General features: G+C 34.7%; 1 protein-coding gene across 8 annotated transcripts in view; it reads left to right on the top strand.

Annotated features, from left to right (window-relative positions):
- Positions 1–23,001, top strand: part of LOC120626520 (poly(rC)-binding protein 3) — a 34,608-nt gene that overhangs the window by 7,778 nt on the left and 3,829 nt on the right. For 2 of the 8 annotated variants that reach the window (XM_039894048.1, XM_039894047.1), the window contains exons 2-12: positions 344–555; positions 3,461–3,517; positions 4,821–4,937; positions 6,355–6,507; positions 7,430–7,537; positions 8,204–8,323; positions 11,646–11,747; positions 14,239–14,332; positions 15,143–15,282; positions 16,850–17,004; positions 17,733–22,665. In XM_039894048.1, coding sequence (XP_039749982.1) covers positions 475–555; positions 3,461–3,517; positions 4,821–4,937; positions 6,355–6,507; positions 7,430–7,537; positions 8,204–8,323; positions 11,646–11,747; positions 14,239–14,332; positions 15,143–15,282; positions 16,850–17,004; positions 17,733–18,027 — 1,422 coding nt within the window. In that variant the 5' untranslated portion in view covers positions 344–474 and the 3' untranslated portion in view covers positions 18,028–22,665. Of the gene's footprint in view, positions 1–343; positions 556–3,460; positions 3,518–4,820; positions 4,938–6,354; positions 6,508–7,429; positions 7,538–8,203; positions 8,324–11,645; positions 11,748–14,238; positions 14,333–15,142; positions 15,283–16,849; positions 17,005–17,732; positions 22,666–23,001 lie in introns of those variants that run through there. The other 6 variants (XM_039894049.1, XM_039894054.1, XM_039894052.1 and 3 more) reach the window with 6 other exon arrangements.

The raw sequence follows: 23,001 nt of genomic DNA, 5'->3' as shown, positions 1-23,001 counted from the left end.
TTGCGGGATCGATAACCCGGTCGGCTAGCCATGAGGCGCGACGCTGAGGTTATGTTGCGAGCCGCGACTCGGGAACCAGTATCCGAGTTCAAGTAACGGTCCCGCGGACCATCGCGAGCCGACTCGTGTTACAGCCGTAAAATCCGGTCGCACCTAGGACAAGTTAGTTTATAATAGCGACTAGATCCTCATTAGCCGCCCTCATTCCGTTGCGCTTGCCACAGAATATCATTGTAAATAAGTATTTAGCTTCGCTTTACAACGACGAGTACTCCCCATGCCCCACACCTTTAGCGCTCGCTACCTTTGGACGTTCCTTATGAGATGTGCGCCTGTTTTCCAGCTTACCCTGCCTGCAGTGAGTGCCAAGAGCCCCCGAGTCCCAGCCATTAGATTGAGTGGAGTGTCCCCTGCCCACACGTAGCCCCATACGCAGTCAAAATTCCGCGAGACTCAACGGACTCCTCCTCCAGCATGGATCTGGAGAAAGCCCCCGCTCTCCATGAAGAGGACTCAAAAGTCACCCTCACAATCAGACTGATTATGCAGGGGAAGGTAAGACTGTTTACACTTGATATGTACTACAAGTTGTTTGTTATTGTGTTTTAATATATTCTTGTGACAAAAGTGTGCACTTTACCTTCTTCTCATCTCCTCTATGATGCATTATTATGGCCTTATGCTTGTAGACCTAACATTTTTCAAATTCTAAAATGCAACCTAAAAACTTGTCTTGTGTGGGAATATAATTATGACAAAATTAATACAAGTTCTACTTAAATGTTGTTCCTTTTACGCATTGAAATGCAAAGCAAATTAGCTATTTTGTATTTGAATGATATTTTAATGCAAAGCTTATTCAAATATTTATAACTTTAAAACATTGGAATTATTTACAGATATCATTAACTTCTATTGGTGTTTACAACTATAAGTCGATTAATGAGCCTTATCTAATGTTTATAAATAAAAATATAATACAATTAATTTATAACGAGTTGTGTGACTCCAAAGTATGTTAATCTAATATGACATTGATATTTAAATCTTGTTAGTGAACTAACACTTGTATGGATGCCTAACGCAATATCCTGTTTGTATATTGCTATGCCCACTTAACTGGTACTTTAGCTTTTAAATAAATAATCTATGAGTATTTCCACTAACCTTATTCAAAATTTACAGCTATCAAAATCTTTTACCTATTTATTGATGAAGTGTAAATTTACGAAATCTTCAAGATTATATTAAACTAATCTAAAATAACTAAAATCAAGCTATTACCTACTGCTTACTGACTTTGTGTAATTAAACAAACACAAATTTTAATGGTTGAAGCCATTATAGTTACTAAAGTTGAATAATAGGTAACTACTTAGAGAGTAAATGTACTATATACAAAGAAATCATCAGCTTTAGATTGGACGTTTAAATATAGATTGCATTTAATGTAAAATTAAATATTTGTAGATAAGTAGTTGATAAAATATTAGTGGTTTTTTTCTTGTGAAACTTTAGCTGTGGCAACTTAGCATTCTATTTTTTAAGGGATTTCTAGCTTAGCATGGATCCCTGTTAAACTGCACTCACCATTCAAAGTTAAGTATCAACTTCATCAAATTAAGAAAAAAACTACATACAATAATTGTAAAAATTTCAATAAATAAGAATGTACTCGTTTTACTTATTCAATTCATAAATATTAACCAAATTTTGAGTAAAATCAACTTTAAAGTTGTTTATAACGTTTGCTGTGATGTATAAAGTAAAATTATTTGATTTGTTTTGACTATAATTATCACATCAAAAATAATGTCCAAATGAAGGCAATCCATTAGGAACATTTACCACCACACTATCAAATTGTAAGTGCAGCAAATTCTTAAGTACAATAGGTACTTCGTTTTAATGATAGTTACCAACGATTGACTACTATAATAGTAAAAGTTCCTGAAAGCGATTGCGCTTCTAGCCATTTGAACTCCATTAGAGTTTTATTTGTACACCCTAAAGATTTTATAGCCTTTTATAGTTATCACAGAAAAAAAGAGATAGCTGAACAAACCAAAACTAAAAAGTAAGCTCATTTACCTTTTGGCTCACCCAACCTCTCAATTTTATTTTTGTATTGACTGAATTTTTACTAAGTTCTAAGATTTCATGTATCTACAACAAGTTAAGGCTCTATTTATTACGAAGTTTCGAGTTTATTTCTTTAGCTGTGTATTTTCTGTCAGTAATCTTTTGATCTTATTTATATTGATATAAAAAATCATCCAAATATTTTTCTCAATAGTTTCTAAATTAACACACCTAGATATCTGTCACAGCTGTGAAATGTATTGATGAGTACCTACGTATCTACTACCCAGTTTTAATTGGCTGTAATCCAATATAAAGTATACCTGGCAACACGCCAACTATTGGCATTCTCTATGTTCATCAAACATCATTTTTTTCTTTTTCTAATTGAAATAATGATGCTGCCGATATTTTACTTTGTTCTCTTGTCATTTTCACATGCTGACTTTTAATGAATCCATTCACTTGATTGTTTTACTTCTTTCAACTTAAGTTTAAGTTACTTTTTTTAACATACTTACATTACTTTACTTTACTTTACTTTACTTTACATACATTACTTTAACATTTTCATACTTTTTAAATATAAAACTCTCATAGTAAAGTTGTACAGATAATATTACCACTATATCTATTGTTCATTATCTGAATAAAACAAAGACACAACATGCTTTGCATAGTGATTAAAATGTTCTCACCGTAAACAAACAATGAAATCTTTAAAAAGAAATATTCAAAAAAAAAAAAACAAATTACAATATCACAAATATAATAATATATGATTAATGTAGATATTATTAATGTTTTTTTTAATTACAAATGCTTCAACTTTCAAACTCCTTAATCTTATTCCTGCAATTAATTCTATCATCTGCATTATATTTATGTGTAAAGTAACTTATATATTCCAATGCTTATTCATAATTAAATATATGCGAGTAGTGTATGGTATAAGGTTCTTTGAACTTACGTAGCATTGCATAGCCAGTCTCATTTCTATTTGTGTTGTTTCAAGATGTATTACTTGAAGGAGTAGACTGACGCGTGCACATTGTTCACATACTGCAGAAGTCAACCACAGATGCTGCCAGGAATCAAGCCCGGTATTATGTCGCCGGCACTCTAAAACTGTCAATGTGCATCTAGATACTATTATTGTAGTAAAGAATCGCTCAGTCTATTAATGGATACCAGACAGGAAGTCTTTTGTACGATATAAATCTTCATGCGCCTGCATTAATTATGCGTGCATTGGTTGCACAATACTTGCCAATGCTTGCCACTTCACTAAACGGAAGTTATTTTAGTTGGTTCCAAAGGAAAATATGAACTACTCGCAATTGGAAATTAAGGTTATTATTTTTTTTTCTTTTTACAGGAAGTTGGCAGTATTATTGGCAAAAAAGGAGAGATTGTTAAAAGATTTAGAGAAGAGGTAAGTAAATTAATTAATAAACAAATTATATATATTAAATATTTATACCTTTTATCTTGCAACTGAAATCTAAACTCATATCATAAATGCTAAGGTGTGTCTATTTGTTTGTTAACTATGTTCAGCTTTACCATTGCACCGATCTTGATGAGATTTAGATATATAGCACCCTAGAGATGGAAAAAGTAGAATGTTATCCCGGAACAGCACCAGGATAAAATTCTCGGCGAAACTTTGCATAGTAATAGCTTGAATTTCCGCGGGTTTTTTAGAACCGTTCAAAATGCGGCCGGAGTAAAAAAAAACTTGCCAGCGGCTAAATGTCGCTTTGACAAGTGATTTAGGTTTTCCTTTTCTAAAAGCAATTTTTTCCATATCTTTGGAACCGAACTTTTTTTTTGATCAAAGGTAGCTAGGTAAGGTAGGTCCTGTCTTTTTCTTTAGCCCTAACAACGTGTACGCCAAATTTCATTGTGATCGAATGAGTAAAAGCGTAACCAAAAAACAAAGTCATTATATTATTTGGGAATATTATAGACTCAAATAAAATTATGCTATTCCTGTAGCACACCAAACGCAAAATTAATCTGATTTGAAAAGGTCAGTCTTGTTTTTTTAATTCAAAATTTTAAAAAGGATGGTAGAATAAAGTTTGATTTATAATAAACGTAATCAAACCGAATTGAAATATAAATACTATTATTGTTTCGCAAATCTAGACATTACATATCCTACGTAAAGTTGACATACATTTCCATAAATGCTCGCTTTTTAACTGCTTTTGAAATGAGTTCCTTAATGATGCATTTAATAAATTAACTATAAATGGTTTACGTTTCGTGTAAAACATTAAAGTAAAAAAAAAATATTATTTAATAATGTTTATGCTTGACTCAACATTTGATTTATTGTATTAATAACTTGAAAACAAATAAAAAATCCGTTTATATATTTAAATAGACAACTGTTGGAGTAAACAATAAAGTATATTTTAAATTCAAGCCGTTTACTCTGGTAATTAGGGTATATAAATGTTTGATATTTTTTTTTAACTTCGTTTTAGATAATACTATAATGTGGCCAAAAAATAATAGTTATTTAGTTTAGCACTCAAGGCCGAGAGTTGATGTGTGACTAAATCCATTTAACTTATTCGAACGCTTTAAAAGTGTAGCGTCAGCGTAAGACCGCGCGTTAAAAGCGCTAACAGAGACAAAATTTAGTTAGTATTCGTTGCTAACTAAATACTAAGTTACTAGAAATTTTAGAGACATTGATAAGAATAAAATTTATTTTGTTGCAGTCTGGAGCAAAAATCAACATATCAGATGGCTCATGTCCAGAGCGTATTGTCACTGTCACTGGCAACACGACCGCTATATTCAAAGCCTTCACACTCATCTGCAAGAAATTTGAAGAGGTAAGAAACATTCGTTAGCATATTATGTTTTAACTACGCATTAGCGGCCCACTACGGGATACGGTTCTCCTCACAGACTGAGAACGATTTATAGATCATAGTCCAAAATGCTGGCCTATTTCGGATTGGTAGACTTCGCAGGCCTTTAAGAACGATATGGAGAACTTTCAAGTATGTATCTTGTCTCACAATGTTTCTCTACCAAATTTTATTTTTTTATTTAGAATACTTTATTGCACAAACTTAGAAACAATACAAGAAACACACAAAAACAAAAAAAAAAATAAGTAAAATTAAAAACAATTTAAAGAAAATAATAATAAAAAAGTTAAATACAGTTGTGTGTAAAGGCGGCCTTAACCTATTAACTTTAGCCTTTTAATTTATTTATTTTACATCTTGTTAGTTCGGCAGGGCCACTTACACTAACTAAATGTGAAATACATAATTTATGAATAACTATAAGACAAACAAATGAAATATGCCATTAAACATTATAGAAGACGTAATATTAATATAAATAAATAAATAAATATACTAGACAATACACAAATCGCCTTCTAGCCCCAAAGTAAGCGTAGCTTGTGTTAAGGGTACTAATATGACTGATGAATAATATACAGAAGTACTTAAAATATACATACAAACAACCAGACATTGAAAAACATTCACGCTCATCACACAAGCAATTTACCGTAGTGGGAATCGAACCCACGGCCGTGGGCTCATAATCAATCAATGTAGTGTGTGCTATAATTAAAAAAAAAAAACAAAATTCAAAAATGTTTTATTCAAGTAGACCTTATTACAGGCACTTATGAAGCGTTCATACATTTAACATGTTACACTAATGTTAGTGATGGTGATAACTGTATTCGTTAACTTAAAACTAAAGCTAGGAGGGTTCGCAACGCGCCCTGGTCTAAGAAGAGCCCACAACAAACTTAGCCAGGTTTTTTTTTGTTATCACCATCTCACAGTCTAGTTAAAGTTGAGCTATGAAGTTACAGCAATTCATACCCAAGCTTTTTTATCATACATGTAATCTTTAATATTATAATAGGAGACTCTAGCCTATAGTGTAATTATAAAAATAAAAATTCTCCATAACGAGAATTAGGAATGACCGTTTAAATGAGTACATAATATGGAAATGTGAGACTGCAACCTAAAAGAGCATTCACAGAGGTCGCCTGATAGTACTCAATAAGACTGATGTCTCTTAGTACTCTTTTAGTCAACGGTCATCCATAATAACTTTTTTTGCTAATGTTTGAAGATAGTCGTTTGATACACAAGACTTGTGTATCAAACGACTTGTGTACACTTAGTGTACACTAAGTGAGATTTTCAAATGTGGATTTTCAACAACCTTCTTACACTAGCATTAAAATGTAATATTCTCGTGCTGTTCCAGTGGTGCTCACAGTTCAATGAAAGTGGCGGCGGCGGGTCCCGAGCACCCATCACACTGCGGCTCATCGTGCCGGCATCGCAATGCGGTTCACTCATCGGCAAAGGCGGCTCCAAGATCAAAGAGATCAGAGACGTCACCGGAGCCAATATACAGGTCAGTGTGTATAAAACTTGACATACATTAAAAATACTTACAAGCATTCTAACTCAACAAATGATTCCAATGAAATGAAATATTTAATTTGCTAAATACGGGTTGGTTATTTGTGTTCAAGATATAAAGTTCAGAAAATTGAGGTCAACGCACACATGCAAAATTAAGCAGTCCCCACAGATATTTTATGATACCCATAGCACCTAAGGTATTCTGCGATGGTATAAAACGATTTGTCACACAACCATAGAAAGAGTGTCCTTTTCAAGGTTTGCTAGGATAGTTTTTTTACATTCATTTCAATTTTATTATTTATTTGGCAGCTTATCGCGTAATGCAATTTTAAAGAAAAAAAAAAGAAATTACGGGTTACATTCCGGGAGTGACGAGAGAGGTGAATTAGATTGGTTATGAATTGTACTTTATTAAACTTTAAAATACATTTAATACTCTTTTATGAATCATCGTTAACTATTTCAACAACTCTTGTATCATCATCATTATCATTAAAATGATTACAATCTAAAATAGAAACTATAGGTTCATGGTAACTAAATTAGGAAGTATAACTAAATACTGCATGAATACTCGTGAACCTTGATTAAGGTTAGTTTGCGTACAGGGATATTTTTTTATTTATTTGAATATTTCATATTTCATAGCTCATGTTAATGTGTGCAACAACGATAACAGAACGCAACAGAATTTGATGGCAAAAGTGGTATAACATGGGAATAGTTATCCTGTGATTTTTCACACTACAGCTGACATCACCTTTATAAAATGTGTATGTGAAAACACACTGCCACTCTAAAGCTATGCTACGTTTTTAATAAGGCAGTAACTGTCTTGGCATGGTTGATTTAGCGATAGTGAAAAAAAAATATCCTTTTAATAACATAAAACATTAATTAAATTGTAGGTAGCGAGTGAAATGTTGCCGAACTCAACTGAACGAGCTGTTACAATCAGCGGGACATGCGACGCCATTACACAGTGCATTTACCACATCTGCTGCGTTATGCTAGAAGTATGTAACTCACTCACTCATATCAATCCATTACCGGCCCATAACAGGGCACAGGTCGTCTCCCACAATTAAGAAGAGAAGGGGTGGTAGTCCACCACGCTGGCCCAGTGCGGATTGGTGGACTCAACACACCTTTGAGAACATTATGTTTCCTCACGATGTTTTCTTTCACTGTTGAACCAATTGATATTTTAAATACTTAAAGCGCACAAAACTTAGAAAAGTGAGAGGTGCGTGCTGGGATTCGAACTCGGCTCCCTGTAAGTGAAGTTAAGCTCCTATCAACTGGGCTATCACTGCTCCTAAATACTGTTATATTTATATAATATCGTATACTTTTATACTATATCCCAATTCTGATATTTTTTCCACATATTTATAAATAATAAATAATAATAAGCATTTTTTATTTATTTATTTAAGTTAGAAGAAATCCACAGATAATCTATACAAATATTTTACAAAATATAAATGTTGACGTAGTTGTAGCCTATAACAGTTTTTCTTATATTAATGACAACATGGATAAAATTATCCAGAAATATATGTACATTTGCGTGCGTGCGTTTATATGTACATTTTTCCATACAAACTCTGATCAGCGGGATCTGAGAGATGCAATGCAATTAAATTAAGTTATTAATTAGTTCTTTAATTCTTTAATAGAGTCCACCAAAGGGAGCGACGATCCCATACAGACCTAAACCAAATGTGGCAGGACCAGTCATTCTCGCTGGTGGTCAGGCATACACCATTCAAGGAAACTACGCTGTTCCGGCACAAGATGTGAGTACTATGTTATAATAACGTTTTTATAGTCTCAAGAGACGTACATAATAAAAAATCTGTTAACTCTTATATGTATCTGAATACATTGAATAAAGAACGTACAGAATCATCATTCGGCCATTATTGTATGCAGTGTATTTTATTCAAAATAATATCTCACTTCACACCCGCCGAATGTTGCTAGCTCACAAAAAAATTCCCAATCGAACATCAGAGGTAAAAAAATGACTGTCAACTGCTAAATGGCATAAAGTGACTAACCATTTGTTTGAGAAACCACCATTCTAAAGTGGAGTGGTTTTTGATGCTTAAATATTAGTCGTGCACGCGGTTTCGGTATGTTCTTAATTCTGTGTCTGAATATTATTCAAAATGAAGAAAACTTTTGGGTACATTTATTTGCGAAAAATTCATTTTTGATTCAGATAGATAAACCGGTCGTACTAAAGACCTTCAAATACCTATACTAGAATTATCGTTTCAAAAGTGATTCTTATTATAAGCCTACTTGAAATAAAAGCATTTTGAATTCATTAAAGGTCATTTCAAGACTGCTCATTAATGCTTTAGTAATGATTTAAACAGACAGCATATAGATGGGTAATTTTCTATCCAATACGTAAAATATTTGAATTTTTATATTTTAATGCTGACAAAAATATCAACAATATTGGAATATTAGTTTTTTAGCAAATTACTACTTACGTTGTTGTGGACGTCGTGTTATTATTTATTTAATAAACGATATATTTGTCGAGTAGGTAACTACTTATATCTTTGAGTAGTAAATTTTATGCAAATCTAATTCTATCATATTTTTTTACGTTAATTTACTCACTAAGGATGGGATAATTATCAAACTGCACACTGAATTTTCACGTACGAAGTCATTTTGGAAAAATAAAGTAAGCACTGCTTTCGCCTTTTTTATAATTGTTAAAATTCAAAAGTCTCTCTGGAGATTACCCAAGTATATCTATATACTTTTATCTATATACATTTATCTATATATCTATATACTTTAGCTACTGTATATTGACTAGGTATCAAAAATAATTTCGTTGTACGAGTAATTGTATGAAAATGGTCATAAATTTGTTACTAATATAACCTCATCAATTTATGCTTGGATACACAATATTTGTAGAGTTAAGTGCCAACTCAGCAAATACACTAGCGGTGCGACCTAATTGGTACGTGATGACTAAAAAACCAATAAATAAATTTTCTATTAAATTTTGGTCCATATTTGTTTATAAAATATAAAAAAAAAATTATAAAAATAAATTGTTAGTCAAACTTAACATTAAACACGTACCTAAAATATCTAACATGTCAATACTAAACTGGGCGGATTACTGACGCAACACTTGAGTAAAGTATAGGAAAGAATTGCGTAAGACGCTGCTGACACCATTTGTTTACCGCGATAACAATTGTCCGCCATTCGGGCAGCAAGGACTAATGTCTAAACTGTAAAGAAGCCAGTGCGTAGAATTTACTGAAACAAATGAATATAAAACTTCAAGTCAAGGCTACATCACTCGACCAAATTTTCCCTAATTTCGGACTCAGCTGCTGTAGGTTAAAAAGTTTGTTTCCAGTACATTAATTGCGTTATATTGAACACTGAGATGTCTGTGCGTAAAAAAAATTTAACAGCGCACGCAAAGTACAAAGCGTTTCCGCGTAAGATGAGATGAGCGGAATTGAGTAAAGACATGTAAGAAGTTATCAGATTGATGATGGAATAATTTTATCACAAAAAAATTTAATCGTTTGTTCGTTAATAACCAAATATAGAAATTTGGCTAGTTTCCTAGGACATGAGCGGACGTCTTTAACATGGCAGTGTGTGCATTTACTTAAGTAATGTACCTACTTTGTTATTAAACTTTGTAGTCTGTTTTCCCTAGTGAGATAAAACAATTATTAACAGCTTACTACTATATTCTTCCATCCTTCTAGGAAACTATCCTTACAGGAATCTGGACTTTCAGGTGGGCACTGACCAGCAGTGGCGTGCATAGGGGGTATGCACAGGGTATGCAGATGATACAAAATGAAGAAAATCTCCAGTATGAGTTATAAATACTTAAGGGTAGGCGTTTTATAACTCTTGCAATGCCTATCCTTAAATTTTTTATAACTCGTACTGGAGATTTTCTTAATTTTATATCATCTGCATACCCTGTGCATACCCTCTATGCACGCCACTGCTGACCAGTGCTACGAGGCGTATGTAACACACTCATTTCGAACTCTTTGTTCGCCCGTGCTCCAGATTCGTTGCTACACGTAGTCAAGATGTCTGATAAAATTGGCGTACTTAAAATCAAAGCTTCTGCTAAGTGCTGCGCTCGTGATGCTAGACTCGCAATGACGTACTCACTGAAGCGCCATAACACTTAAAGGATTCGCCAAAAAACCAACGGTTGGACTTGCAACGTGCGACTTATTCCTCTGTACTGTTTCGTTACATTACATTACGCCTCGTAACACCACTCAAAGGATTCGCCAAAAAACCGACGGTGGACTTGGAGCGTGCGACTTATTCCTCTGTACGGTTACGTTAAATTACATTACGCCTCGTAACATCAGTCAGTACCCACCTTTAGGAACAAACGCTTTCAATAATCTGATTGGACAACTCCTACATGTCTCTTGTCCATTTCGATCGAAACTTACATGTATGTATGTAGCGTATAGGGATAGAGTAGGATAATTACTGGGTACGGGTAGACGTGTGATGTGTGAATTACATTACGCCTCGTAACATCAGTCAGTACCCACCTTTAGGAACAAACGCTTTCAATAATCTGATTGGACAACTCCTACATGTCTCTGGTCCATTTCGATCGAAACTTACATGTATGTATGTAGCGTATAGGGATAGGGTAGAGTATTTACTGGGTACGGGTAGACGAGTGATGTGTGTATTACATTACGCCTCGTAAAATCAGTCAGTACCCACCTTTAGGAACAAACGCTTTAATAATCTGATTGGACAACTCCTACATGTCTCTTGTCCATTTCGATCAAAACTTACATATATGTATGTAGCGTATAGGGATAGGGTAAGATGATTACTGGGTACGGGCAGACGAGTGATGTGTGAATTACATTACGCCTCGTAACATCAGTCAGTACCCACCTTTAGGAACAAACGCTTTCAATAATCTGATTGGAAAAATCCTACATGTCTCTGGTCCATTTCGATCAAAACTTACATATATGTATGTAGCGTATAGGGATAGGGTAGGATGATTACTGGGTACGGGTAGACGTGTGATGTGTGAATTGTGGGGCGGTGTGGCAGGCGGTGTGCGCGCCCGTGTTCCCCGTGCTGGAGATGAAGCCGCCCCTGGTGGGTGCGCTGCCGCCCGCGCACCTGTTGCCGCCGCTGCACGAACACCACCTTGTGAGTGAGCTCCACCCACCCGACCTCATAGAGCCCGACCCCCCGATCTCTTGAAACAAACCCTGAAGCCTTTACACGCTATCGTCGTTCAACATATTCTATCATCGTTCTAGGTGATCAGGGAAACATTAAAAGCTGTGGATAGTTTATTACGAAAATTTGCTATACTCCGCGTAAAGCAGGAGAATCTGTGTGGTGTAATTTATAATTTCTTCAACCCTTACACTCCACACCAAACAGATCTTCGTTAATGTACCCTCTACGCACGTTTCGTGTGTGTAAGTTTACATAACAATTATTCATTGTAAAGTCAATTAAGTTTACTTAAAAATCATACATTGTAAAGTCAACATCTACTGAGGGTGCTCCGGTTTCGGAGTGAAACCTGCGTAGAGGGTACATTGCCGAAGATCTGTTTGGTGTGGACTATAAGGAATGAAGAAACTATAAATTACACCACACTGATATCATCTCCTGCTTTTCGCGGAGTGTAGCAAATTAAGCTTAATTTTTTGTAATATATTATGGATTTCCGCAAAGTAACGCCTACTTCTATCCAATGGATAGTTTATTATCAAAACACGGTCATTTTCGGCCTATAAGTCGGCCATATAAAATACAGTTATATATAAGTGAATTTTATGAAGCTGTTATTTTCAATTGTCGATAACCCGGCGCTGATACATTCGCTTCGTCAAACTTCGAATACGGAATTAAGTTTTGAGGGCTTAATAATTTTTAAACTAAAGATTTTATGGTCATTGATCTACTTAATACTCTCTAGGATTTACTTATAATTATATATTTTAGATCGCGAATTAGGGCTCTTGACTATCTACCATACTTGCAAGATTTACTAAATGTTTCCGAATTTTGGCAAATTATGGTATGATTTAAAGTCAAAATTATAAAGGCACTCAGTCAAGTCAAAATCATAACTTCTGGAAATTTAGAAGAGTCGTGCTTTGACAAAAATATCTCAGATGCGACGCTATATTGCGCCATATACGTGTATTTTAGCGTGTAGCAAATCATGCGTATGTGGTGCTAAATCTGGGTCATGAATAATAAGGAAAGGTCAAGAGTTCCACTTGTCTGAGTTACTTTTTCTCCTTCACCTAGAACGACGAGTCACACCTACCTCAACGATTTAAAGATATCAAAATTTCGAAAAACTTAATTTGAACGTTTATGACAATTTGCTGGTATTATATTATATACAAGTTAGCACTTTTCAACTTCCTATGTAGTAAACCTTGATAATTTCTGAGCTATATGACTTCTTTCGAATTTATATTATAATCTCCAATGTATTCAAATCTATTAATACCCAAGTTTTGGCTCTATTTAAAATATTTTTTAAAATAATGTTTACCGTACACATTTAGTTTGCCAACAAAATAATTCACGTCCCGTAATGTAATCTTATAACACACTCGTAAAAGTCTTTTTGTTCATAAGTGTAATTCAATGTTAAACCTAGTTATTGTAAACAAGTACTCTATGAGGTTGAGTGGAATAGAGAGCGATTTGATTGGTGCTGCCCCATTTCCTTTAAAGTGGTTTGAATGTGTGGTTCGACGTCCTTGCAGTAGTAACACTTCAATGCAGTTTCATGTAGAACTCCCCAAAGGTGTGGAATGTTATTATGCATATATAATTGCGCTGGTATCCCTCGCTTTGAGAAACATTGTACAAAAATGCCTAGCTGCTGTGATTGCACGTGACCCCTGTATCTCAGTTCCTTGTAATTAGTGCGTATATCAACACCCATAACTGTAGATAGACTTCCCTTACTTTCAGCACAGTTATACGTTGTTCATTGTCGAAATTGTATTAGTAGTTACGATTGTTAATATTTATACTTATCAAGCTTTATCTGTTTGTTTTCTGGCATCGCCAAGACAAGCTTTACATTTGTTAAACATTCACTAGCATCAGTGCGGCGCAAAAAAGTTTTTTTGAACATTCCTACATTTGCACCTCTCCTTTTTAGCCTTTACCACCACGCCTTATCCGTTCTTTTGTGATACGAGATAATTCTACGATTAACCGTGAAGTGCATGATAAACATGACACTAATTTTATTATGTTTTGTAATTCGATTAAATTCTGTCTCCTCCTTGAATACGTAAATGCATTTTTCACGGGCAGCACCACTCGCAACTCACAATGTGGTGGACTTACTGAAATAAAGAATAAATTCGCTGAGCCGTATCCTATATGATACGCTCTAATCTTCGAGAATTTTAATTCAGTGTAATGTATGTGAAGCGAAAGCGCCTGGATTGAATTTTTTGAAGAAATGCGAATCTCCTCTGTAGCGATATTGATCATACTTTAACTTTTTTCTACCCAGGCAACCCTATCCGGCGATCCTATCCTCACCATGTCAACGAAGATGAAAACAAGCAGCTGGAGCTTGAAAATGTTATTTTGTGTAAGCTATTAGGTGAACAGGAAATATGATGATATTTACGATACATTTCAGATGGGTGGGTTAGCTAAGTCGCCGTTAGCGGGATTAGCCGCGCTCGGCCTAGGAGGCCTTGGACCTGCAAGTACCGGCGGTCTTAATCCAGCAGGTAAATACAATGAACCTTCGAAATGTTATTTCTATAATTTTTTTTTTTCCCATTTAATCCTCTATAATGCAAGATTTAATGCACTCAGAACAATCATGTTTAGTAATTAAAGATTTTAAACTAAGATTCTGGTGGTTAATCAACATTTCTTAAATATTGTTCAACGGGTACATACCGTGGTCACGACATATTATCGATCCGAAAATATTATCGTGGTATGTACCCCTTGAACAATATTTAAGAAATCATGTTTAGTTCGATTTATAATTCAGTTTGTTATATTTTTTGTTCTCTCGATCGATACATTTAAGGGCAGATCTATAAACCTTACTTAACGGACACAGCAAACACGAAGTTACGACATAATTAATCTGCAAAAATAGAGCTAGCCCGCACTGGAAAAATACGCCACGTGGTATTTTTATTTTATCAAACCATAGATTTTCCTAGCGCATATTTCTATACGATTGCAAGTGTAAAACTTTTGACGATGTAAGACCGACACGTGCATAGTACCTACGCTACGCGACGCATACCTAATAAAGTGACAGTAGTCACTTGATTTCACTTTTGCTTCTGATGTTAGGGTTGTATCTGATTTCTTTCAGCAAAAATTATGACAATGATTTACACAGATAAGTCTCAGAGACAGTAAATAATGTACCTCTGAAGCCTCTGGAGTATTAATTTGGTTTTGTCATTAACACGTTGTATAACATTTTAGGTTCTGTTACTGTTGTACCTATTTATGAATGCTTGTCTGTCTTTAGTATCATTGTGTCTAATTGTCACGTTTATTAACGCTGCAAGTGTGCGCTCTCCCAGCGTTGGCGGCCTTGGCTGGCTCGCAGCTTCGCACGTCCAACCAGACGCGCAACCAGCCCGCCGCTAACCAGCAGTCGCACGAGATGACCGTACCCAACGAGCTCATTGGCTGCATTATCGGCAAGGTAATCCTCTGAACTTATCCACAGGTTGAGTAATGATCGCGTACGCTGCTCGCTGTCATCAAAAAAAAAATAACAGCTTATTCGTAGACGAATCTAATTACGAGACTTAATCGTCTTTAGTGACGCCTAGTGCAAACCGCGTAACGTAGATACCTTTTATAGGAGTATTGCTTTAATATCAAAGCCATAAACCTCCGTTAGGTTAGTCCGTTACCATATTAAACTGCATCATCTGTAACCTTTTATAGTTAGAATACTAACTTTTTATACTAAGTGTGCCAATCGGCATGCGTATAACTTAAAGCTAACAACATAAATAAATTAATAAATAAATAGCCTACGACAATACAGACATCGCCATCTAGCCCCAAAGTATGCGTAGCTTGTGTTATGGGTACTAAGATGACTGATGAATATTTGTATGAAAAATATACATAAATACTTAGAAACATTCATGTTCATCACACAAACATTTTCCAGTTGTGGGAATCAAATCCACAGCCTTGACTCAGAAAGCAGAGTCGCTGCCCACTGCGCCAATCGGCCGACAAGTATTGATCACGTTTCGGATCCGTATCTGAAACTTGGGTGTTAACCATGGGCCTCATAAGAACTCAAATCACTCGGCGTCTGTCGAAGAGAGCTATATTAGGAGTATCTGTACGTGATCAGAAATGAGGAGATCTAGAAGAACTAGAGTTATCGACACAGCTCAACGAATCGTAAATCGAAAGTTGAGGTCCCCAAGGTGCTGGAATATCGACCCCGCACCGGTTACCGGTGCCCAACGACGTAGACAGACGACATCAAACGAGTCGTTTAGAGGTAACAAGCGGCCCAGGATAAGGCCCGCGAGCCGCTTGTTTAAGTGATGATGAATAGATAGATAGATACATAGATAAGGTCACATAAAAGCCGAGGTTAACAAAACAAAAAGTATTTATGTGCTAAAAAACGGCCTTATGCCGATGCTTCAAGCTTTCTCCTCCAGGCAGCCTATTTGAAGATACATGTGGAAAACGGGATAGAATGGAATGGAATAGGCAATTTAGAAAATCATATACATTATATTTACTTAAAAATGTTTCGCCAGTTCTCAGTAATTTAAATAAAATTCCATTAAAAAATTCGCATAAATAAAAATTACGTGAAATCGCTCCCTCTGTGACTGCAATAGCATCAGAAGTTTAAAAAACTGATTGGGACTTGCAGTATCGCTCGTTAAAATGGTTTTACCCACGCCCTACGCTATCACATGCGTTTATGGACTTTCTTTTCTTTTCTTTTTATTTTATAAATAAATAAATATACTACGACAATACACACATTAACATCTAGCCCCAAAGTAAGCGTAGCTTGTGTTATGGGTACTAAGATGACTGATGAATATTTTTTTGTATAATATACATAAATACTTATAAAATACGTCATATAAATACTTTATATACCTAGTAGATCTATTTACCTGTAATTAACTTCAACTTTCAAACTTCAAACTCTAGTTTTTCAGTGTTCATGTTTAACATCGTTATTCTGTAGGAAATTAATTAATGTATAACCTTTTCAGGGCGGCACTAAAATCGCGGAGATCCGTCAGATATCGGGTGCAATGATCCGGATATCAAATTGTGAGGAGCGCGAAGGCGGCAGCACTGACCGTACGATCACCATCACTGGCAACCCTGACTCCGTGGCCCTGGCTCAATATCTCATCAACATGAGGTAAGTCGCTTAACAGACAACCCTTGGTTAACTGATTCCCTTATAAATTCCCTCACAGTGTGTCCAATGAACATAATTTAACCTTATCATTCGTCCAATACGATCAAGCCTTGTCCACCTTTGAAAAAGTTTATTTAACATCCTCTGTACATCCTTTGATTTGTCTTTACCTTTTAATGGGGCGTTTCGATGACTGTTGCAACATTTCAGTTCAGTTTTAACGTATTATCTATATTGCTTCTGATCCGGTGTACGAAGAATATCATTATTTTTAAAGATACTAGTTGATTTTAGTTAGTTTTGTATAATTGTTGATGACCAGATTTTTTTTAAATATATCCCTCAAAGTACTTAAATATTCTTAAAAATATCGTGCATTATAAATGGAATAATTTTTTAGTAAATAATAATAATGATTACTAACGATTAAGTTAGTAATAATCTAATAATTGAATACCGTCAATATCTGTGAATGCGTGCTACTTAATAAAACTAAGCGTAGCGTTTCGCTGTGTCGTTTTGACGATAAGTACAATGCATCTATTGATGGCATAAATTTGATTATAAAAATACTAAAAACAGTTTTTATTGTGACTTGCTAAGATTAAAATATAAATCAGTTTGGAATTGATACATCGAATCAGCGGCATTAAAAGTAGATTTGGAAAGCGTCGAGATGTCCCAGCTTGTCGCCTGGCCTTCACAATAGTCCTGTCCCGCTCCCACAGTGTGGAGCTTCAGAAGGCGAATCTGGAGGGTAACGCGTCTGGTGCGGGCGGAAGCAGCAGTAGTCCGCTGGCATCTGCCATCCCCATTGCGCAACTGCTCAGCAAGAGTGGCGCGCTAGGTGCTCTCAGCTCCCTGTCCGCACTGGGGGGTCTGACCGACCTGCTGGCAGGTGCCGCTAGCCCGCCCGTACAGACCACCGGCGTGCACCGCTCGCACAAGTTCTCCACGCGCCGCAACGACGACGACCCGCCTTCCAAGAGCTCCAAGGAGCGCAACAAATACAATCCCTACTAAACACCAATGACCCGCTCCACCGGTCCCCGCTCCACACATCCAAAGAATAGCGAAGTCGTTCTAGAAAAGTGTCAGGCGAATTTGGTTCTTATTTGGTCATCTGATGTCTTTCGCGTAGGACTTTGCGCCCCTTCATTCGACCGAATGTACTCCTGGTATAAGAATTGTATGTTCCTAATCGAATGTCGGTTTCCACTGTCGCATTCTGTAACGTCAGAGTAAAATGGAATTTATTCTCCCCGTTTTAAAGTCTAAATTATTAACTCGCTCTTGTAAAATAAAAAACACAGGATTACAGAATTTTTGCTACTTTAAAAACCTTTGGTCTATATTGTTTAGATGCTACAGAATTTTGATGCCCGAAAACACGATTATTAGCGTTCAAATCTTATACTAAGCGTACTGATTCCAATTGTACAGTAATTCGACAATAATATTTTATATTATGCCCGATCTCTATCGAATTAAATGTCCAATGGTTTTTTTGCGATGTTGTTAAACAATACAATATAATATTTCTTACAAATGTAGTTAAATCGATCTCAAAATAATTAAAAGATTGTAATATTAATTAAGTTTCATAAATAATATTTCTTGACTCTAATTAAAAACGATTTCTCCATTTAAAGACAACGTCGCAATTTTAAGAATTTGAATACATATAGGATAAAGAAACCGGGCGCAATTGTTAGTCTTGATTCATTTGTAATTTTAAGAACAACGAGCGTTTATTTGTGACTATCTTAAAAAAAAAACAATCAAAATATTAGTTTTTTTAATTTAGACATTTATGATTTAATACGGAATTTACAGTGTCTCTACATGTAACTGTCTAGAAATGCATATTTCGGATATTCATTTGACAACGCAGTAACATTGAATGCATGTAAAGCACTTTAAATATCGCATTTGAAATTTTAAAGACTGTTTACATCTACTGAGTTACACACTAGTTGGAAAGTAATAAAAAAAGCTGGCAACTGGCAAAACATTGATGAATTTCTTTCTATGAACAGATTATAATCTTATCTCTTTAAATAACTTAGAGCTGTATGCAAACAAATGCAACAAAATGACCGTGAAAGTTGCATTGATACGATACAAAAACAACAAAAACATGAATGTATTGTAAAGGCATTGCCATGTTAATGGCAATCTTACTATACCTGACCCAGTCCAGGATTTGAACTGAAATATATTACTTTCCAACCCGTTTTTCTTAGTAAGTGTTCGATATATTATTTATTACTTATAAGTCATGATTTATATCACTATAAACATAAATGTAATTTAATTTTTTATAGTATCTCCTTACTTCTCTAACGTCTCAATTTCCTCTAGGAATAGGCATTATTAGTGACTATTTAAATCTTTTTATTTTATCATTTGTTTGACAAAGAAACACAATCGCATGGAAATCAGCATGTAATTAAAATTTGTTGAAATATATTTTATATATTTGGTGTCAAACAGAAAGCAATAGTCATGTAACGATATCTAGGAAAGTGACAATAGTAGACATTACGTAGAAGCTTAAAGGCTGTAGAGTATACAGAGTGCTTCGCGTTTTAATGATTGTATAGAAGGCTATTTGTAATTGAAATACAGGGTGTCTAGCGAAGAAGTCAAGCCATACTTCAATGTACAGGGCAACTTTTAACTTGAGCATGATGAAAATACTTTCGACTGTTTGAAACAAGAAATAGTTTTTTCGCATTTACACCTGATCCTAATTGTTCAGGAAACTTGAATTCTACCATTCACAATAACTAATTTGATGTTGAGAATATACTATATACTGAGAAGCAACACAAAAAAATCACAATATCTGCTCAAAACCTCTCCTTCTGTGAATGTATTTAATTAAAGTATTCACTTTTAGTTTTAAATTAAACATATTCATCCACAAAATCGTGAGAGGATTGTTAGTATTTTAATTAATAGAATAATTTTATTGTTGAGTCGGAAATGTTAAAAGAAAGAAGGCAAAGCCTTTTAGGATTAGGCTAAACGATTGTGTGACTATCACTTTTAACGATCTTCTTGGCGCAGTGGCGAGCGCTGTGGTTTTAAGTTGGAGGTAATTTGGGAATTTATAATTTCTTAATTTTCTCTGGTCTGGTCTGGTGGCAGGCTTCGACCGTGGCTAGTTACCACCCTAACGATAAAGTCGTGCCTCTTTGCGATTTAGCGATAAAAATAAAAATAAATAAATATACTACGACAGTACACACATCGCCATCTAGCCCCAAAGTAAGCGATGACACGTAGAAACCGTTTAGGGCTTATGGGTTTAATAAAACTGGCATAGGTACTCCCTAACAGGTTAGCCTGCGCCCATCTTAGACTGCATCGTCACTTACCACCCGGTAAGATTACAGTCAATGGTTTACCTGTAATGGAATGAAAAATAAATAAAAGGGGGCCAACCAAATTAAATTTTAAATTCATTTATTACAATTTTACTAACAGGTATACATGAAAAATTACCGACAACCGCATATGCCCTGTACTATTTGAACAAAAGTTAACTGAAGTATAGTTTGATGGCGATAGATGAGTTTTTACTCTGTGTATTTTTTTAAATAACTTAGAACGTGTTTGATATAAGATTAAACAATGCCAAGATGATAGTACGAACTGTTGGTAAACAGTATAGGTCGTTGAACGGTTTAGTTATATTTACACGTTTTAAACAAAATAAAATCTCAATTCAAATTCGATATTTGTTTTAATATAATTAGAACTTCTCTTTTCACTATATTTATATTGAAATATTTGTCATCAGTTAGTTTAAGGGTAGATGTAGGACGGGATGTTTTGTATTTTATAATGGAAACAGGCTAGCGCAGATTAAGACGTGTGTATAGGATAGAAACCGGTCGTTACTTTACGGAATTACTTGATATACAATAAAAATTAAGCTTAATGTGCTAGACCTAGCGAAAAGTTGGAGAATCTGTACGTTGTAATTTATAATTTCTTCAATCTTTATATTCCACACCAAACAGATCCTTGGAAATGTACTCTTTACGCACGTTTCGCTCCAACGCCGGAGCGTCCTTAGGAGATGTTGACTTAACAATTACTAATTTCACATTAAGAATTGTCTTTCTGCAATTCAAACATTCCTATGATGTTCTGCTAGCTTTCATCCGTAGAAAGGCGAAGGATTCATATTGTCTTAATCGGTAAGATTAAGACAATGTGAAAGCTGAACGCGCTGCTTACGTTGACTAGTAATAAATAAAATTAATAGAATTTCTCTTATCACCTACCAACAGCACTCATTTAATTCAAGCACACAATATGTTGTAGTTCTCTCGCTTAGATTGTTTCACGTGCCATGGGCTAAATTAAATGAAATTATGTTAAACCCAACCTGGCAGACAAAAAAAGCTAACATGAACTCAACAAAAAAAACAGAAAAATACTGTGATGGTATTTTTAGTTCATTTAAATAAATATAACGAATTTCTCAGCACTGTCTAGTTTCTGAGTCTAATCGGAGTGAAGTCGATATGATGTGCTCAGACCATTTTGGCAAAAAGTACTCTATGGTTTCTGTGAAGTAAAACTAGTAGATTCCAAGAAGCCAAGTTAAACATAACATAACAGTCGCAATTTTAAATAGCAGTTCCAGTATTTACACGTCTCAATTTGCGCTCAGCCTTAACTATTTTAGTTATCGCAGAAAAAATAGTCAAGGTACGTTTTCTTAGCGCATGCAGACAAAAAATGTCGCAGCTAGATATGAGCTGTAAATTCATGTTTCAAGTATTTTCTATGCAAGGTTTAATTCAATACTGTTAATTAAATTTAACCTTGACTATAAAATACTTTGTCTTGTATGTTTGAAAATAAATTTAACACACGATGTATAAGTAAGTAAATCTAGGAAATATATTAATATCTTACCTTACTATTTAAAAGAGCATAACACCAAAACACAACTTTCCAGTATACCTAGCAATAAAAACAAAAATAAAGATACAATTTAGTACCTGCTAAAGTACTATTTTACGCATACAACTATAAAAAACATAAAAATAAAAACAATGATAAAAAATTGAATCTTACAAATAAGAGCAGCCCAAATTTCACCCGTGGTTAGCGAATTCTGGGCTGTATACATTTTTTTTTACAAATACGAATTTAAACAATTATTAGAGTGTACCTAACGAGACGACGAAAACTTAAATTATAAATATTATATGCATTTAAATGAAATTTTGCCAAAATGCTTTACTTTCTTTCAACTGACTAAACCGTTATTTGATATTAGCAATTGCACCTAAATAACCTACAAAAAATGACTAATGTTTTAAAAATGCAATTTGGCGTGTCGCGACACTGAAACGTACCTTTCACTATAATAGGCGATGAAAATAATATGTTAAACCTTTATACTATATCGTTAGTTAGGGCGAACTTAAATCGAGGTCCAATTCGAATGTTTTAAAAGTTAGATATACTTCCAAGTGGAATGCGGTTTATTTGCCTGTCAATATATTTTTATTTATAATTAAAATCATGTTAACTTAAGATAATAGAAATTTTCTTTTCAGGAATCGTATTATTCGCTAGTATTGTTAAGAAAAAAGTGTTAAGAACATACTTAATAAAATCATAAAGTAATGTGCGTTTTTTTCCTTTTCCTATTCACTTCTGCACCTAATCAAATGTTTGCCTGTTACGTACAGAAAAATATTTTAAATAAGGTCGTGACAAAAGCTTCCTCAAGACCCACGCCATTATCCTGTCTACTCAGACCAAATATTCCTGTGTTACCTGAAAAGCTGATTCGCTCCATCGAGTACCTACATCCTACAGCTCACTGGATCATCCAATATCCCGGTAAGATGTTTCTTTCCCTAAATTTGAATTTGTATCCTAGCTTGTCCACTCATTTATAAACAAGTGATCATTTCGACCGATTTATCCTCCTAAACTCCAGCCTCTATTCACATATGA

The sequence above is a fragment of the Pararge aegeria genome, chromosome 9 (genome assembly GCF_905163445.1).
Source record: "Pararge aegeria chromosome 9, ilParAegt1.1, whole genome shotgun sequence".
Lineage (NCBI taxonomy): Eukaryota > Metazoa > Arthropoda > Insecta > Lepidoptera > Nymphalidae > Pararge > Pararge aegeria.
Note: the sequence above shows the minus strand (reverse complement) of the source record. Positions and strands in the feature narration are given on the sequence as shown.